General features: G+C 45.0%; 1 protein-coding gene across 2 annotated transcripts in view; it reads right to left on the reverse strand.

The window, feature by feature from the left end:
- FER (FER tyrosine kinase) overlaps positions 1-18,412 on the reverse strand; it is a 340,421-nt gene that overhangs the window by 266,664 nt on the left and 55,345 nt on the right. For both annotated transcript variants that reach the window (XM_073677555.1, XM_073677564.1), the window contains exons 4-6: positions 17,156-17,433; positions 14,711-14,884; positions 231-330 (exon numbers count right to left, since the gene is read on the reverse strand). In XM_073677555.1, coding sequence (XP_073533656.1) covers positions 231-330; positions 14,711-14,884; positions 17,156-17,362 — 481 coding nt within the window. In that variant the 5' untranslated portion in view covers positions 17,363-17,433. The remainder of the gene's footprint in view (positions 1-230; positions 331-14,710; positions 14,885-17,155; positions 17,434-18,412) is intronic.

Consider the following 18,412-nt stretch of genomic DNA (forward strand, 5'->3'; position numbering starts at 1 on the left):
CCAACTCCACAGCCCTGATTCCAAATATTTCAAGATACCTTTCTTCTTCCAGGTAATGATACAGCTGTGCTGTTCTAGGAAAAGAATATCCATATTCACAGCAATAAAGTCACATAAAACTCCCAAAAATTAAAATAATTAATATAAGGCAAAAAGAAAAACAGAATGCATTTACAGGTCATTTTTAGATTTCTCTCTTTTAGCAAAAGTTTCTAAATCATTAAAATTACCTTTTGTAACAGCTTCTTTATACTTTTCTTTCGCCGAATTTACTTCTTTTGTTAGCTGTCTGTAACTCAATTTCAGTTTTTCTAATTCTGTTTTTGTTACCTAATTGTGAACAAAATAAAAGGTACATTAGTGTACATTCATTAGGCTTCACACCATTTTATTGACAGCTAGGCTGTGTGCCCACGATGCGTTTTTAAAGAGTTTCCGCAGCGGCCAAAAACGCTGCAGAAACACTTAAAAAAAGCATGGTAGAAGGCCTGCCATGTCCCCCAATGATGAATGAAATGAAATTTCCGCTGCAGATTATCATTGAGGGAAAAAACGCAGCACTACCAATTAATTTGCGTAAGTGCTGCGTTTTCGCCGCCAGTGACTTGCATTAGAACGCATGCATTACGCTTCACTAGATAATCACATGCGGAATACATGCGTTCAATGTGCGGATGGTACCCAGGTCTAGAGAATAGGAGACTCTCCTCCGGACCTGGGTACCATAGAAAACTGTAAAAAAAAGAATAGAATAAAAAATAGATATGTACTTACCTCCTGGCGGCCCCCGATGCGCTCCTCCTCTCATGCCGGCAGATCGCGATGGACTGGAGGACCTGCGCTGACGTCATAGTCATGTGACGGGTCACGCGACGCTGACGTCGGCAGGTCCTTCAGTGTACCGCGATCTGCCGGCAGCCGGGACCGAGGCATGCAAGACACCGGGGGCCATCGGAAGGTAAGTATAGATTTATTTTTTACCATTCTTTCGGTCACACTATATAAATCCAGGCCGGTTGCATGGATTTATACAGTGTGACCAAGTTGTCAAGCACTTTCCAAGTGATGCTAAAATCGCTTGGAAGGCACTTTTCAACCCGCATACAGAAATGCCAGTGAAGAACGCTCCACATCCGCATGTCCCTGGCAGGAAAAAAGCATGTACAAGCCGCATGTACAATCCGCATGCGTTTTTTCTGCCAGGGAGATGCAGAAACGCTCAGGAAAAATCCGGAGCATTTCTGCATCGTGGGCACATAGCCTCAAAAATGCAAGAATCTCATGTATTTCTTATTTTTGCCATCAAGTGTTTTTTTCTGCATTCTGGGATTTTTTTCCTCCATTCACACCCCTTATTTTTCAAGAGTTTTCCTGTTTTATAAAAAAGCCTATGCAAAACTCCTGAAAAAAAAACTTTAATTATTTTAAACCTCAAAAATGTGTTGATAACCCGCATGCAGAAATGCATGCAAAAACGCTTGACAAACGCTTCTACCTGGCGGGAAAAAAGCATGTAAAATCAGCATGCGTTTTTCCTGCCAGTGAGAAGCGGAAAAAATATGTAGCATTTCTGCATCGTGGGCACATAGCCTAAAAGATACAGAAAAAATTCTCAGCTGACAAGCGTTATCTCATCTAATAAACTAGGAATAGTTCACCATCACACTGGGAGTAGCAGTGAATACTCGACTTCTATCAATAATCGACTTCTTCCTTATCCATCACTGCTAGCATTCATTATGGAATTGTGTAATCATTTCAAAACGTGAAGCACGGCAGAACGCAGGGAAAATGGAGGTAACATAAACCATGATGACCTTTTAAGAGGGATTACTTCTATCTGGTTGTTGTGATGCCATTTTCCTGGTGATTTTAGTAAACCAGAAGCAAATGGTTGTCAGCTATAAGAAAGAAAATGGTGTTTGACATTGTTTTATCTCTTTATGTGTTAGTTTTCAACATTTACTGGGCCAAATGTTTTGCATATTTTGTCACGGGTAGTCGAATTATGCCTAAAAAAATTATATTGTGTGTGTGTGTGTGTGTGTGTGTGTGTGTGTGTGTGTGTGTGTGTGTGTGTGTGTGTGTGTGTGTGTGTGTGTGTGTGTGTGTGTGTGTGTGTTTTAGGTTAAAACAAGGCAAAGACAAAGCCAAATTTCTCACAAGATGTCAGGAAGCTTATTATTCTGAGAGTAAAAAGTCAGGCAAAAGCCAAAAGAGGTAGCAATGGAATTCAACTGTTCTCAGAGTCGTGTCACGTTTATTAAAGAAAGAAAAAGAAGGTTATGGAACAGCTGACAAACCTAGAAGTGGACAACCACAGAAAACTTCCTCCAGAGTTGAGGACATTATGAAGACAAAGTCAGTATCTCATGTCCATAAAAGTGCTGTACAGATTTCGCACCAAATGAAAGAAGAATATGGGGTTAAAGTGAGTTGCCAAACTGTGGTGCGACGGCTACCAGCAGTAGGGTTGAATGCACGAGTTCCAGTCAAGAAGCCTTTCATCTCTGCAAAGAACCGGAGTTTGCCAAAGATCACAGGCAACAAAAAGAGACAGATTGGTCTAAGGTGTTGTAGTCTGATGAATCCAAGTTCAATTATTATTATTATTTATATAGCGCCATTTATTCCATGGTGCTGTACATAAGAAGGGGTTACATGCCAATTACAGCTAAACAAACTAACAATGATAGACTGGTACAGAGGGAAGAGGACCCTGCCCTTGCGGGCTTACATTCTACAGGAATGGGAAAGGAGACAGTAGGTTGGGGGGGTTGCAGTAGCTCCGGTGTTGTTGAGGTGGCAGCAAGCAAGGTCATGGCAGTCTGTAGGCTTGTTTGAAGAGATGGGTTTTCAGGTTCCGTCTGAAGGATCCTAATGTGGAGGCTAATCGGACGTGTTGAGGCACAGCATTCCAGAGAATGAGGAATATTTGGGAGAAATCTTGGAAGCGATTCGGTGAGGAACGAATAAGTGTGGAGGAGAGAAGGAGGTCTTGGGAGGACCAGAGATTAAGTAAGGGAATGAATTGGGAGATTAGTTCAAAGATGTACGCAGGAGAGAGGTTATGGATGGCTTTGTAAGCTAGTGTTAGCAGTTTGAACTGGATACGCTGGGCAATTGGGAGCCATTGAACGGATTTTGAAAGGGGGGTAGCAGAGGAGTAGAGAGGAGAAAAATGAACTAGTCCCACAGCAGAGTTAAGGATGGACTGGAGGGGTGCGAGAGTGTTAGCAGGTAGGTCACAGAGGAGGATGTTGCAGTAGTCGAGGCGGGAGAAGATGAGGGCATGGACAAGCAGTTTAGTAGATTGAAGGTTGAGGAGAGCACGAATTCTGTAAATATTTTTGAGCTGGAGGTGACAGGAGGTGGCGAGAGCTTGGATGTGGGGTTTGAAGGACAGGGCAGAGTCAAGGGTTACAAGTTCAATCTGTTTGGTAGTGATGGCAAGTACTATATATAAGGCGGATTAGAAAAAGTACTGATGTAAGGTACTAAACACCTACAGTGAAACATGGTGGTGGCAATGTCATGGTTTGGGCCTGCTTTTCAGCATCTGCCATTGGCCCTCTGCATAGAATTGATGGAAATATGAATGCTACCACGTACAAGGATATTCTGAAGAATGAAATGATGCCACAAAGTAAAACCAAAGTAGGCAGGGGATGGAAATTCCAGCAAGACAATGATCCTAAGCACACATACAATGTAGTCAAAAAATTGATTAGAAAAGAAAAATATTCGCCTGTTGCAATGGCTAAGATAATCACATGATTTACTCTCTATAGAGCACCTTTGGGATGAGTTAGGTTGACGAGTTAGGGCCCGTACCCATAGCAATAAAGATGAATTGTTTGTAGATTTCCAAATGGAATGGAGCAAGATCGCTCAAGATGTCTTGAATACCCAAGTGGCTTCAATGCCCCGTCGGTGTGATGCAGTAATTAAAGCAAGAGGTTATGCCACAAAATACTAAGTTATGACACTGCGAATAATGAATTACTCTTTATAAATACTATCTATAAATAAATGACCATACCTATATTCAAAAGCATTTTGGTTAAAATTAAGGTCTTTCATGATGACAACTTCATACACTTTCAATTCATCACTAGGAAAATGGCATAACAACTACCAGATAGAAGTAATCACACTTTTAAAAAAAAAAAATGCAAAACTTTCGATCGCCACTGTACAATAAACCACACAGTGGCCCAAAGTCAGTAGCAACTGCAAAGTATAACTTCCAATGGGATATACTCAGACAGTATAGACAGCTAACCTAACCAAAGGATAGTTGAAAAGTTGTTTAACAGTGGGGGTTTATGCTGGGACCCACACCCATTGGCAGAACGTGTAGCTTGTAATCAGTTGGAAGGGAGAGGAAGTGAGTTTTGCAACCTACTGTCATGGGTGTGTCAAGTGTAATAGACAGTCACTCTGGATCTGGCTGTAGAAGGTCACTGCGCTTGGCATTGCAGACACCTTCTTAATACTTCATTTTTTTAAGACCCAGAGGCAACCTACCTCCTGCTGCTGATTGACACACCCTTGCATGGGAGTTAAAAACTCTCAGTTTGCTCCAGGAAATTGCCGGTGATACTTCTATGTACCTTTATGCATGTTTGGAACACTAGCTGTTGACTGGCTTCTCCTCTGGTGGCCTTGCAGGACAGTTGGTGTTACTCCTCTGGTGTCTGCTCAAACTAAGTTTATCCCCTTTGTTGGTCTACCTTTTTGTCTTTAGTTTGTAGTGGGGCCTGACCAGTGCTCACGCCTCTACTACCATATCTAGGGCCAAGCTCTAGGGACATACAGGGTTTAGGGTCCTGCTCGGCGATAGCTGTGGAACCTATATAGGGACGGTAGGGTAGGCAAGGTGTTATTAGATCAGCCTAGGAGTCTCCACTCCCCCTTTCCCTAGTGTTTGGGCTTCCTCCCCCTCTTCCCTTCGTGTTGCACTTAGTCTTTCCCACACCTTGCGTGACACCTACGCTCCAATACAATAATTTTAAATTTCTAGAGCATAAACATATTCCGCAGCACTTTACATGTCAGAGGGGACTTGTCAGACAATAAAGACATAATGAGTAAACACATAATTCATCAGCTAGCAAGAGAAGTGAGTGCCCAGCTCACAAGCTTACAGTCTATGAATCATTTCTTATGGGACTGCAGAGTGCTGCGCTTGGCTTTTTCCGGCATCCCCATAAGGAATTAATGGAGCAGACATTTTTTTTTTTTTTTTTTTAACAATAACAAAAGTTCCCCGTTCGAGATAAAAATTCCTCTATATGCCATTCGGTGCAGATCCCAGCGTTGGAACATCCACCGATAAGTTATCACCTATCCCCAGTATAGGTGATGTGCTGGTTTTCACTGGACAAACCGTTTAAGCCAACTGTCACGACTCTGTTGTTAGGTATTCCGGGACCAGGGGCTCCTTCCCTGTCCCTAACGGCAGGGGCACCCTAGCTGGCCCTTTTCGCCGGATTACTTCTGAAGGTGAAGACGCCGAGGCCACGTACCTTGTCTGAGCTCCTCAATCCGCCCTCAGTCTGTTCATCCCCCCCACCCAGGGAGGAGGGGAGTAGTAATGTATGGCAGTACACCAATCAGACTAACAAGGTAATACATACAGGGATAAAGGAAAATACCAATCATACAAATAAATGCCCACAAACAGAGGATAACACCGGGGAGTGGAAGATGGGGAAAAACCAAAGTAGGAGGAGAGGATTAGCACACAACCCAAACCACGCAACAGTGTTCGCTTAAATTCACCAAATGCCTTCTCAAACAACAAACCACAAAACTCCTAACCATGAAGCATTGAAGCTAGCACTGGCAATGACTGCTAGCCCGAGCCCAGTATATATTTTATGTATATGTATCTATGTATATTTTTAATGGTATATGGTCTCCCATCCTGGTATTTGTGCTGACTCCATCCTGCTATTTGTGCTCCCCAATCCTGTTCCCCCATCCTGTTATGTGCTGCCCCCATCTCTATCCTGGTATGCATGGCACCCCTCACTCCCAATCCTGGTATGCATGGCACCCCTTACTCCCAATCCTGGTACGCATGGCACCCCTCATCCCCAATCCTGGCATGCATGACACCCCTCATCCCCAATCCTGGCATGCATGGCGCCCCTCATCCTGGTATGCATGGCACCCTCATCCCTCATCCTGGTATGCATGCCCCCCCCCCCCCCAGATCCCTATCCTGGTATGCATGGCACCCCTCATCCCCCAATCCTGGTATGCATGGTACCCCTCATCCCCCAATCCTGGTATGCATGGTACCCCTCATCCCCCCAATCCTGGTATGCATGGTACCCCTCATCCCCCCAATCCTGGTATGCATGGTACCCCTCATCCCCCCAATCCTGGTATGCATGGTACCCCTCATCCCCCCAATCCTGGTATGCATGGTACCCCTCATCCCCCCAATCCTGGTATGCATGGCAACTCTCACCACTAATCCTGGTATGCATGGAACCCCTAATCCCTATCCTGGTAAGCATGGCACCCCTCACCCCCAATCCTGTATTCATTGCACCCCTCATCCCCTATCCTGTATGCATGGCACCCTTCATCCCCAATCCTGGCATGCATGGTACCCCTCATCCCCAATCCTGGCATGCATGGCGCCCCTCATCCTGGTTTGCATGGCACCCCTCATCCCCCAATCCTGGTATGCATGGTACCCCTCATCCCCCAATCCTGGTATGCATGGTACCCCTCATCCCCCCAATCCTGGTATGCATGGTACCCCTAATCCCCCCAATCCTGGTATCCATGGTAACCCTCATCCCCCAATCCTGGTATGCATGGTACCCTTTATCACCCCCAATCCTGGTATGCATGGTACCGCTTATCCCCCAATCCTGGTATGCATGGCACCCCTCACGGCTCAATCCTGGTATGCATGGCGTCCCTCTTCCCCAAATCCTGGTATGCATGGCACTCCTCTTCCCCCAATCCTGGTATGCATGGCACCCCTCATCCCCCAATCCTGGTATGCATAACCCCCTCATCCCCCAATCCTGGTATGTGTGGCCACCTCACCCCCCAATCCTGGTATGTGTGGCCACCTCACCCCCCAATCCTGGTATGCATGATACCCCTCATCCCCTAATCCTGGTATGCATGGTACCCCTCATCCCCCAATCCTGCTATGTGTGGCCCCCTCACCCCCTAATCCTGGTATGCATGGTATCCTCTGCACACATACAAAAAAAAAATAAACACTTATACTCACCTTTCTTCCCTGTGCTCCAGCGCTGCTGTGTCATGTTCTGCTGGAGAACGGGCGAGGAGTGCGGCGCCGAAGCACAGAACTGTCCGGCGCCATTTTGCTAAAGACACACTGCAAATGTGTCTTCAGTAAAATGGTGGCGAATAGCGCTATGCGCATGCGCAGATTCCGACGCCTTCACTCCGCCCCCGGCCAGAAGAGAGGCGCAGCGGCAACGCTCCTCCCGGTCAGGTAAGTATGGCGCCGGAGATCGCGGTATGCGGCGCCATACACTCTTACCTGTAATGGCTCCATGCATTCTTCTGTCTGGAGCCAAACTGCGCGTCGCGCATGCGCAGTCTATAGACTATATATATGAATATGTATATACACTGTGTTCCAAATTATTATGCAAATAATATTTTCTCAGATTTTCCCAAATTACCTATATGAATTGCAGTCATTGTAATTTTCCAGTCAAATAACTATTAGAGTACAACTGAAAGGTTTTTGTAAAAACTGCCTATGATAACAGTATAATTAAAAAAAAAATAAAATACTCAAAATGCATGTTCCAAATTATTATGCACAGCAGAGAAAATATTATTTGCATAATAATTTGGAACACAGTGTATACAGTACAGACCAAAAGTTTGGACACACCTTCTCAGTTAAAGATTTTTCTGTATTTTCTTGACTATGAAAATTGTACATTCACACTGAAGGCATCAAAACTATGAATTAACACATGTGGAATTATATACTTAACAAAAAAGTGTGAAACAACTGAAAATATGTCTTATATTCTAGGTTCTTCAAAGTAGCCACCTTTTGCTTTGATGACTGCTTTGCACACTCTTGGCATTCTCTTGATGAGCTTCAAGAGGTAGTCACCGGAAATGGTTTTCACTTCACAGGTGTGCCCTGTCAGGTTTAATAAGTGGGATATCTTGCATTATAAATGGGGTTGGGACCATCAGTTGTGTTGTGCAGAAGTCAGGTGGATACACAGCTGATAGTCCTACTGAATAGACTGTTAGAATTTGTATTATGGATGCGCCATTTCTGGGGCGGCTGACGGCTGGTGTTTGTAGCTTGGGAGGGGGCCAATATTCATGGCACCCTTCCTGGGCTATTAATATCAGCCCCCAGCTGTCTGCCTAGCCTTTGCTAGCTATTAAAATAGGGGGACCACATGTCATTTTTTTTTGTGTGCCCCATTTTAATAGCTAGTAAAGGCTAGGTATTCAGCTGGGGGCTGATATTAGTAGACTGGGAAGCTCCGTGGGTATTACCCCCTTCCCAGGCTTCAAACATCTGCCCCAGCCGTCTGCTTAACCTCCGCTAGAGACTAAAATTAGGGGGGATCCCATGCCAATTTTTTTTTTAATAAATCCTTTATTTTAACACTAAATGACAAGTACAGTAACCAACACTGTCACTGTACTTATTAGATATGTGACTGACATGTTTCTATCTATCTATTTAATCTGTGTGTGATGCTCTATTCTTTCTGTTCTAAATTGTCGGGTACCGGTGTATGCCGCTGATGAATTGCCGGACGGCTTTTTTAAAAAGACGGGTGCATGAAAATCGGAGGGCACTAGTGTGTTCCAAGTGCTCTGCTATGTTTTTCATGCACCCTTCTATATACCCTGCCTGCCTGTCTACCTATATATTCTGCCTGCCTGACGTTTAATTGAGCACTGTTCCCATCGATTTGGGCAATTTTTGACCTTCTGCAGACCACCGGGGGGGACTGCCAGAAAAATGCTCGAGTTTCCCATAGACTTACATTGAGCTCGTTACTCGGGTCGAGCACCCGAGGATTCCAATGTGCTTGACCCAAGCTTCGAGCACCCGAGCATTTTAGTGCTCGCTCATCACTATTTCTGAGGTATCTCTTTGACATGGAAAACAGTCTAAAGGCCAGCAGTACTCTGAGGGGCAAGGAGTAGCAAACATCTAAAACACATCCTAGCATCTCTCTCATTGTGAAACTACTACTAATTGCCAAAATTATTGCCACAATTGTATTCTGAATTACAGAATAGAAGCAAATTGTAATGAAACAGTAGAGCAATGGTTAAAAGTAGACTTCATGTGTCCACTGAGACAATTAGCGAAATCCTTATTAGTGGCCAAAATAGATCATTCCTTCCCCATGAGCAATGCGACCTCAAACATTAGTGAACAATCATCCAAAGTATTTAGATTTTGCAAAGTTCAAATACAGAAGTAAAAGTGAAAGAGGACTTTTGTTACACCAGTCAGGAAGTGTTAGGCCTCAATCAGACATCACTGATGGGTCTTTAACATGAAATTTGCTTTGGCAAAACTGCATAAAAAAAGTAACAGCGATGAATACCAAGCATACAAAGCATGCTTCACTGCCTCTTGGTATAGTCACACATCCTCCAGGTAAATCGGCTCCTGAAATCTGCAGCAGAAACTGGGATTTCTTCCACAGACTGCAATGCGGAGCAACACAGATTATCAACAGTACACAGTAATTCCCATCAGCTGAAGGGCAAACATGCAGGACAGAAATATGACAAATGTGGGGATTGTAAGTTTAGTGGCACGTTCATCTAGGCTTCTTTCATAATCATGTGAATGGGATTTAAAATACTAAATTTACTACTGGCAGAACGCTAGAGACAAAACAGCCCAGGCAGCAGAGTATTTATTCTCATACCCACTGTGTTTTCATTTTACTCAGCGTAAACTCATCTGCGGTGTGGGTTTCAAATCCACAGCATGTCCATTTCTCTTGTGGGAACACTGAGTTTTCTGTGCCGATTTTACCCATAGACTTGAAATTAACTGCGAAAAATCCGCAGGTAGAAAACGCACATACGTTTTTAGTGTGCTTCCGCGGCGGAAAGCATCAAAAACACATGTAATCCGCACCTAGGTGTATCAATAAAGTTGTCAAAGCAGAATACTAGGAAGTGTCAAAAACAAAGCAGCTTTATATAAAGCATGACACACCAAAAAGAGACAAAAACTGCAGATCCAAAAACGCGATAAATGGCATACTAAAAAACACACAAAAACGCAATGAAAAAGCATTAATCACCCAATTCAAATAATAGGTGCAGAAATTCTGAAAAGTCAAAAAAAATCACAAAAATCTCATCATGGAAACTTAGCTGTGACAACACAGCATTCAATCTTAATTAGGCGAGACATATTTTTCTTCAGTAGGTCAAGAGACATAAACCATTGTTCACATGAGCCTCGAGTTAACTTTTATTGTAACTTATTGTCTGCTATCTTGGGGAAACAGGGACACAGGGTCATTGAACAATCGATGTTTGCTAATATGTTGATTACCCAATGTATAATTCTATGTAGTTTGTTGACTTGCAAACCGTAAAGGATAAATTATGCAGATGAGTAAATACTCTAACAATGAGAGTTGACCTTATCCCACCTTTCCTCTGACCTGTGGATGATGGCCTGAACCAGGGCCGGCGTCAGCACCCGGCGCACCCGGGCAAATGCCGGGGCCCTGAGCAGGCAGAGGGGCCCACTGGCGGTCGCGCACCCCGCCGGGCTATGGGCGGAGGAGAGTAGTGTCAGCACCCGCCCTTCTCCGCCGCTTGCTCTGGCCCCCGGCAGGCGGATACTTACCTCTCCCCGTACCTCCGCAGATCCGCTGTCTTCCTGCTCTGCGCTCCCTGTGACATCTCAGGTCAGAGGGCGCGGTGACGTCTTTACACCGCGCCCTCCCCTGAGCCGTCACAGGGAGCGCTGAGCGGGAAGACGCTGACAACGCTGGAGTTCGGACCCGAGCAGCGGGCAGCAGGTAGCAGGTGAGGAGAAGGGAGGGGAGTATTTGATTTTTTTTTTTTAATGTATGGAGGCATGGGGCAGTATAAAGAGAAGGGGGGGGGGTGACATCCTCCATGGAGCATTATAAAAAGAGGGGGGGACATCCTGCATGGGGCATTATAAGGTGGGGAACAGCCTGCATGGGGCATCATAAAGGGGGGGGCAGCCTGCATAGTGCATTATGTGGGGGGGGGGAACAGCCTGCATGGAGCATTATAAGGGGGGGGGGGCAGCCTGTATGGGGCATTATGTGGGGGGTAACAGCCTGCATGGAGCATTAAAAGGGGGGGGGCTGTATGGGGCATTATGTGGGGGGTAACAGTCTGCATGGAGCATTATAAGGGGGGGGACAGCCTGTATGGGGCATTATGTGGGGGGTAACAGCCTGCATGCAGCATTATATGGGGGCCAGTATCCTGTATTGAGCGTTATAAGGGGACCGGTATCCTGTATGGAGCGTTATATGGGGGCCAGTATCCTGTATGGAGTTTTATAAGGGGACCAGTATCCTGTATGGAGCGTTATATGGGGGCCAGTATCCGGTATGGAGCTTTATAAGGGGACCAGTATCCTGTATGGAGCGTTATATGGGGGCCAGTATTCTGTATGGAGCCTTATATGGGGGCCAGTATTCCGTATGGAGCCTTATATGGAGGCCAGTATTCCGTATTGGAGCCTTATATGGGGGCCAGTATTCCGTATGGAGCCTTATATGGGGGCCAGTATTCTGTATGGAGCCTTATATGGGGGCCAGTATTCCGTATGGAGCCTTATATGGGGGTCAGTATTCCGCATGGAGCCTTATATGGGGACCAGTATTCCGTATGGGGCCTTATATGGGGGCCAGTATTCCGTATGAAGCGTTATATGGGGGGCCAGTATTCCGTATGGAGCCTTATATGGGGGCCAGTATTCTGTGTGGAGCGATTCACCGGTTTCTGAGCTATTGTGGAATTTACAATAGATATCACTCATGTAATGTAAGAAGTGAAATCTTTGCATTGTAATATATATATATTTCTCCGCCGTATCTCTGCATCATGAATCGTGGTATGTGTTAAAGGGGCCCACTGAGACTCTTTCGCCCAGGGCCCAGAAAAACCTGGAGCCGGCCCTGACCTGAACCATAGATATGGGTATTGTAAAGCCCCCGTCTCACATAGCGAGATCGCTAGCGAGATCGCTGCTGTGTCACGGTTTTGGTGACTCACCAGCGACCTCACCAGCGATGTCGCTATGTGTGACACTTTGCAACGATCAGGCCCCTGCTGTGAGGTCGCTGATCGCTGCAAAGTGTCCTGGACCATTTTTTGGTCGTTGCTCTCCCGCCGGTCAGCACACATCGCTGTATGTGACCAGCGGAAGCAGCGATCAGGCTGGTAACTATGGTAAACATCGGGTTACTAGGGGCACACGCGCACCTAGTAACCCGCTGTTTATCATGGTTACAAGCCTGCTAAAGTGAGCGGTAACCTCCCGCTCACTGTAGCAGAGTGGTAACCATGATAAACAACAGGTTACTAGGTGCGCGTGTGCCCCTAGTAACTCAATGTTTACCATGGTTACCAGCCTGCTCCTGCTTCAGCAGCCTGCTCCTGCTTCAGCAGGCTGGTAACCAGGAGCAGGACATCGTGGAAAGATTCTTTCCACGATGTCGCTGCTCCCCTGATCGTTGGTGAGCCTGCCTGTTTCACAGCTCACCAGCGACCACATAGCGACGCAGCAACGATCCCTGACAGGTCGTATAGTTGTCGGGATCGTTGCAGCGTCGCTAAGTGTGACGGGGCCTTAAGCTGGCTGCCAGACAGGTCCTTGAGGAGAGATGTGCATCATCAAGGTTGGCAGCTTCGGTGATGTAAGGTCAACTCACGTATATTGCTTTGAGAGTTAACAGGACGTATCAGGGACAGGTTTTATGAGCAGTCAAAGATGGGTGGGACTAGCTGCTCACATATCCCCATCCCATGGCCGTGGTTTGGCAGATAAAATGGAGACCTAGTGTGTCATTCAGTGTATGTGTGGAAACCTCCAGGGAGTTTTATTGAAGGACACTGACCGGAGCGGGCGATCCCGCCATACAGTATAGACTGTTTATTTTCTATTTTTCCATTATATTGGAAATGCTGTCTTTTTGTTTGCTTATGCTGAGCAGTTTATGCAGTCTTAATAAACCTGCCTGTTTTGAAACAACAAACTGAATCCTGTATGTGAACCAGCATCTACCACAGACCAAAACCCTACAGTATAAAATGGATCTATATCAATCTGCAGAGACTATACAGAACAGCAGCCAGGACACCATGGTTCCATCAAGAGGGACACAGAATTGACATTCTACAGGATGCCAGCCTAAGGGACCACGGCCCTAGCTGGAAGAATACAGATCTGCTCCATTGACCATCACTGGACCCATCGAGGCGTTTGGGGTGGGGAAGCCAGGGTGGGATCAGGTCACCTGGCCCCATGAAGATGTTTGGGGAAGTCAGATTGGGACCCCCCTGGTCACCTGGTCATGTACCTCAATTGACTGTCAGCTTCCTAAGATGTCGCTACCTCCTCTCTGTGGGTGCCCATCAAAAGCAGGGTGCCACTGGTGGGGGCAGTCAGCCTTGAAAACCCCAAAGTCGCAGCTGCTCTAATCCCGGCAAGTGAGCGGAAGGGTCAGACTCTGTAATTTGCACCATCTTGGATATTTGCTGGGACTATTCTATATGTTATTGTCTGTTCATGGTTCAATAAATTCTTGTCACACTGTTTTACCCTCACCCTGTGTTGTCTGAGTAGTATTTTGCCACAGTAAAATGCGGTCTTTATAAAGCGGACGAGAGCACCCACTGACCCCCACATGTCTCCACAGTAGCCTTAATGTTTGACCACGCCAAGGGTGCACCTAGCATCTATACTTCGCTTGAACACTGATAGACTCTCAGTTTTGGATTCTGACTGCAGAAAAATTGCAGCCATATAAACAGAAACCCATTTTCTACTGAAAACAGTGGGGTTGATATTAAAACCATTTTGTGCATCGGTTCTGATGTGAAATATGCAGTTTTCGTGCAAAATCCATTAAGAAAAAAGCTACCTGAACAAGCTCTTAATGAAAAGACCCATGTGGTCAGACACTTTATGCAGGAAAGCTGGTCAGACAGGAGAGCGGGGACCCACGTGGGAACCTAGCTCTATAAATGCCCATGCCACCACAGCCCAGAAATGCATCTGGTGACCTTGCTGGGAATCTACATAGTGCTGACAGTAGAAATATTCAGCAAGATTATTAACAAATCAAGTTGTATATTTATAGTTTTGGTTTTTATTCAGTTCCTCATTTAATAAGGAAACCTGAATATCTTTGCAGACGCAGACAATGGACAGCAGAAGGCTTCCAGGAAGGTCACTACCCTGCTATTCACATTCTCATAAATTTCTAGAGACATTAAAAAATAACCAATGGATTACAAAATCTGCTAATTCACCACCACTCCTGTTCTACGTGCACCTTACAGGCTTAACTTAACACCTTTTCTCATTTATCCCATATTATCACATGCTTTATATAAACTAGAAAATAACTGACTGGTAATAAAAGGAAGAACACTGTTAATGCAGATGTACAATGGAACTTACCTTGTACAGCTCGGCCTCGATCTGCTGGTGAATGCTGTTGTAGCTCTTCTTTACTTGCTGCTTGTCCTTGATCATGATGTTCAGGCGGTGGAGGGGTCCCGCATTCAGCTCTTCTGCATGACTCTTCATGATCTTACTCAGCTGTTCTGTCTGGTGGACCATGTGCAGCCATGACTATAAATTAAGAAGAAATCCCAAAAAGTTACCAATACAGTAATTACAGGAGCTCAAGGAAAATGAATAAGAGCACTTAAAGGGGTTCCCTGCACATATGTTCATAACCCATCCTTAGAATAGCATGACAAAGAATATACTGGTCAAAATGTTGCTGTCTTTATGTGTATGGAGGAATAAGGGTATGTGCACACGAACAGTGTTCACTGCTGACTGGACGCAGCGCAAGTGCGCTGTGTGCAATCCGCAGCGGCCAGATATTACAGCATAGTGGATGGGATTTATACAAATCCCATGCCCACTATGCGTCTGCGGCACACCCGCGGAAATTGACATGCATCTTTCCAGAACGCAGCATGCCAATTTCTCCTGCGGGTCCGCATGCGGCCTTTCCTCATAGACCTAATCTCTATGAGGAAAGTCTGCATGTGAGGGAAAAAAAAAAAAATAGGCCGGTGCTCATTTGCATAATAAGCAGAGGCCGGAGGCGATTTCTCCGCAACCTCGGGGCCGCAGCCATCTCCGGATGGTCTTCACATACCCTCAAGATTTTTTTTCTACTTTTGGAAACTCCCTGGTAAGAGTGATCCTTGTTCTGGGATATTTCTTCACCGAGTGGACTCCTTGATAATTCATTGGCCTGTGTTGCCATCAGTGCTACAGACACATTTTTTGTGCCATCTGTAGGATAGGTCCTCAATAGATTGTTGGTGGTCTGACACCCAGCTTTCCCCTACTGATCAGCTAATTTCTGATCTAGCAGAAGCCCAACACTGAATAGAGCTGCACTGCGTAGCCTTGTTCAGTGTGTAGTGGCCGCTTCTGGGACCTGCAGATCAACTCCTATTCTCTTCAATAGGAGATGACCTGCAGTACACAGCAGAGGCCTCTGTACAGAGTTTCACAGTGCTGTTCCATTCAATGCTTGAATCCATCAGGCACCAGAGCTCATATTCGCTGATATATTTGGGTATCGGGTAGCATCAATATCATGAATTAAGAACCTCTTTAAAATTCTGATTCACCAATAAGTTTTACGATTTTTTTGCTTACTGTTGGTTTTAATATGGATGGTTTTCGTAGTTTCCATTCACAAACACAGCAGAGTACTTATTCACTTAAAAGTTTGGGTCATGAACACAACTTCTGTCCATACATCCCATCAGGGCATAGGGATCTCAGAGCCCCCAATTCTGCATTTAGGTGGTTGCATGGGAAACCTGAAAGGTCACCGATAATGTCAAAGCAATTTCTATGGCAGAGGTGGATGCAGCATGCACAGACAGATTTCGGATCTATATATAGGGACATGCAAGAATACATTGATCATATTTTTTCTACTACTATCGAGATTGCTAATAAAGTAAAAATAAATGTAAAAAAAGTTTGACAAACAAAAACCATGATGAAAATGTTTTTAGCTCATACACAGCAGCAGATCTCGACTGAATATTTGACAGACTAAAATGACAGTGCATCTCTGACTAACTAATATTTAGGAGGTATGTTCACATGATACAAGTTACACTATTTTTCGCTTTCCTCTTTTGAATGTATTAGCCTTTTTACAGAAAAAAAAACATCATCTTGCAAAAACCATGTAGGAGACCTATAAGTCTATGTCTAATCCTTTATTGAGCCTGGCAACATGACCAAGCTTATCCTATCTTATTCTGCAGATTTTTCTCCCATGGAGCATTGTCTGCAGGACGACATACTCAGCTATCTCTTTAGGATGACCTGTACTTCGCCAAACGTTACGTCTGAAGAGAAATGAATAGTAGGTGGCAGCATGACGTCTGCCCACCCACATCACCTCCTCCTTAATGTACATAGAATCATCTTATCACATGGGAAACTAAGATCTGAAAATTTCATGCACAAGGGCATCCATCTATTGGAATTGCAAGACAAGTGAAAAACATCCATAAATTTAAGTAATTTCTGGAGCATTTCTGGTAAGAAATTGTACAATTCTTTCTATTTTGTGTGTAATAAAATCACAAAACCTGGACCCCATGTGACTCTAAAGAAGTAAGCGGAGATAACTATGAAAGCCATGCCACAGCCACGATAACGTCAACAGAAGTCGCCGACTACCCAATGTGCATAAATGTGTCCCGCTTCTTCCAAAATGGCAGATGTTGGTGTAAAGAAGCGTCGGCGTTTGGATTTTACAATTATGCAGGCTTGGCTGAGCCAAGCAGACGGCGGGAACAGCAGGCCTTGGTCAGACGGGTAGCAACCATGTATGGCCACTTTTACTCTTACCTTGGATACACTGCTGATGTAATCAAGCTGAGGAGCACTTTCCTTATCCACTTGGTTGCACAGATTTTGCAGAGTAGAGGCATAATCTTTGTCACTTTTAATTCTCAAAGCCATGAATTTTTTCACAGTTTCCAGGAGACGCAGCTCCCAGTCTTGAAGCTTTAGTAAAGCCTCATGTGAAAACTTAAGATCCATGCCAAACCCCATCTTCACTAAGGCACTTAGATGGTCTGGTCTTGACTGGAGAAATATCTTTTGGTCAGCACATGCCCGAATTTCTGAAAGAAAATGAAACATCATAGTGAAAAAGTTATACAACTAGAAAGGCTTTACACATAGGAGAAGTATTTCACAGTGTTTAATACTTATATGACGCAATATTACTAATTATACAATCAGGCTAAAAAAAAAGGAAGTTCTAAGCACCTCAAGTTACACAAAGCATGACATACACCTTAGGACCTCAACCACCTGTCGGCCAAATAGCCAATTCTTAAGACTCCCCCATACACATGAACAGACAGCAGAGGAGTCTGACAGCAGCTCTCTCACAGGTGATACAGGAGTGCTCGGCAGAGCAGGGGCTCCGATGTAGGGGGGGTTGTAAGAGATGGCTGTCGGCATGAACGATATGCTGAACCATTCGGCCAACAGTTATCAATTTCTACAGTTCACTTAAACAGCCCCTGCTAGCAGGATTGCGCTCAGTAAACGACATACACTGTCAGGTGGACGACATTACACTAATTAAAATGATACCTTGGTTGATGAAATCCGTTCTGTGGTTCTTGAGTAATCTTTACTTTCAGTTTGGATATAATGAGATGCTCGTGCTCCGGGGCGGCCTGTGGGGGGGGGGTCACTCCATCTGGTGCTCTGTATGCTCTTACGACAGCTCACTGCGCTTTCACGGCCCTGTCTCCTATTTTACCTAGCCCCGCACTAATAGATGCATTATGTAAAATAGGAGGCAGGTCAGTAAAGGCACAGTGAACTGTCGTAAGAGCATACAGATGAATATGTAAGCAGAGCACCAGACAAAGCGCCCTCCACAGGCTGCCCCGAAGCACGAGCATATCATTATCTCCAAACTGAAAGATTACACAAGAACCACAGGACGGATTTCTTCAACCAAGGTATCATTTTAATCAGTGTTATGTCGCCCACCTGAAAGTGTATGTAGTTTACTGAGCACAATCCTTTGGAAAAAAAAAATGATTGATCAGTTAAAATTAAATGCTTACCCCATTTTTCTCC

The sequence above is a fragment of the Phyllobates terribilis genome, unplaced genomic scaffold (genome assembly GCF_046119375.1).
Source record: "Phyllobates terribilis strain yellow unplaced genomic scaffold, ASM4611937v1 Scaffold_1__5_contigs__length_1240528914, whole genome shotgun sequence".
Classification (NCBI taxonomy): Eukaryota; Metazoa; Chordata; class Amphibia; order Anura; family Dendrobatidae; genus Phyllobates; species Phyllobates terribilis.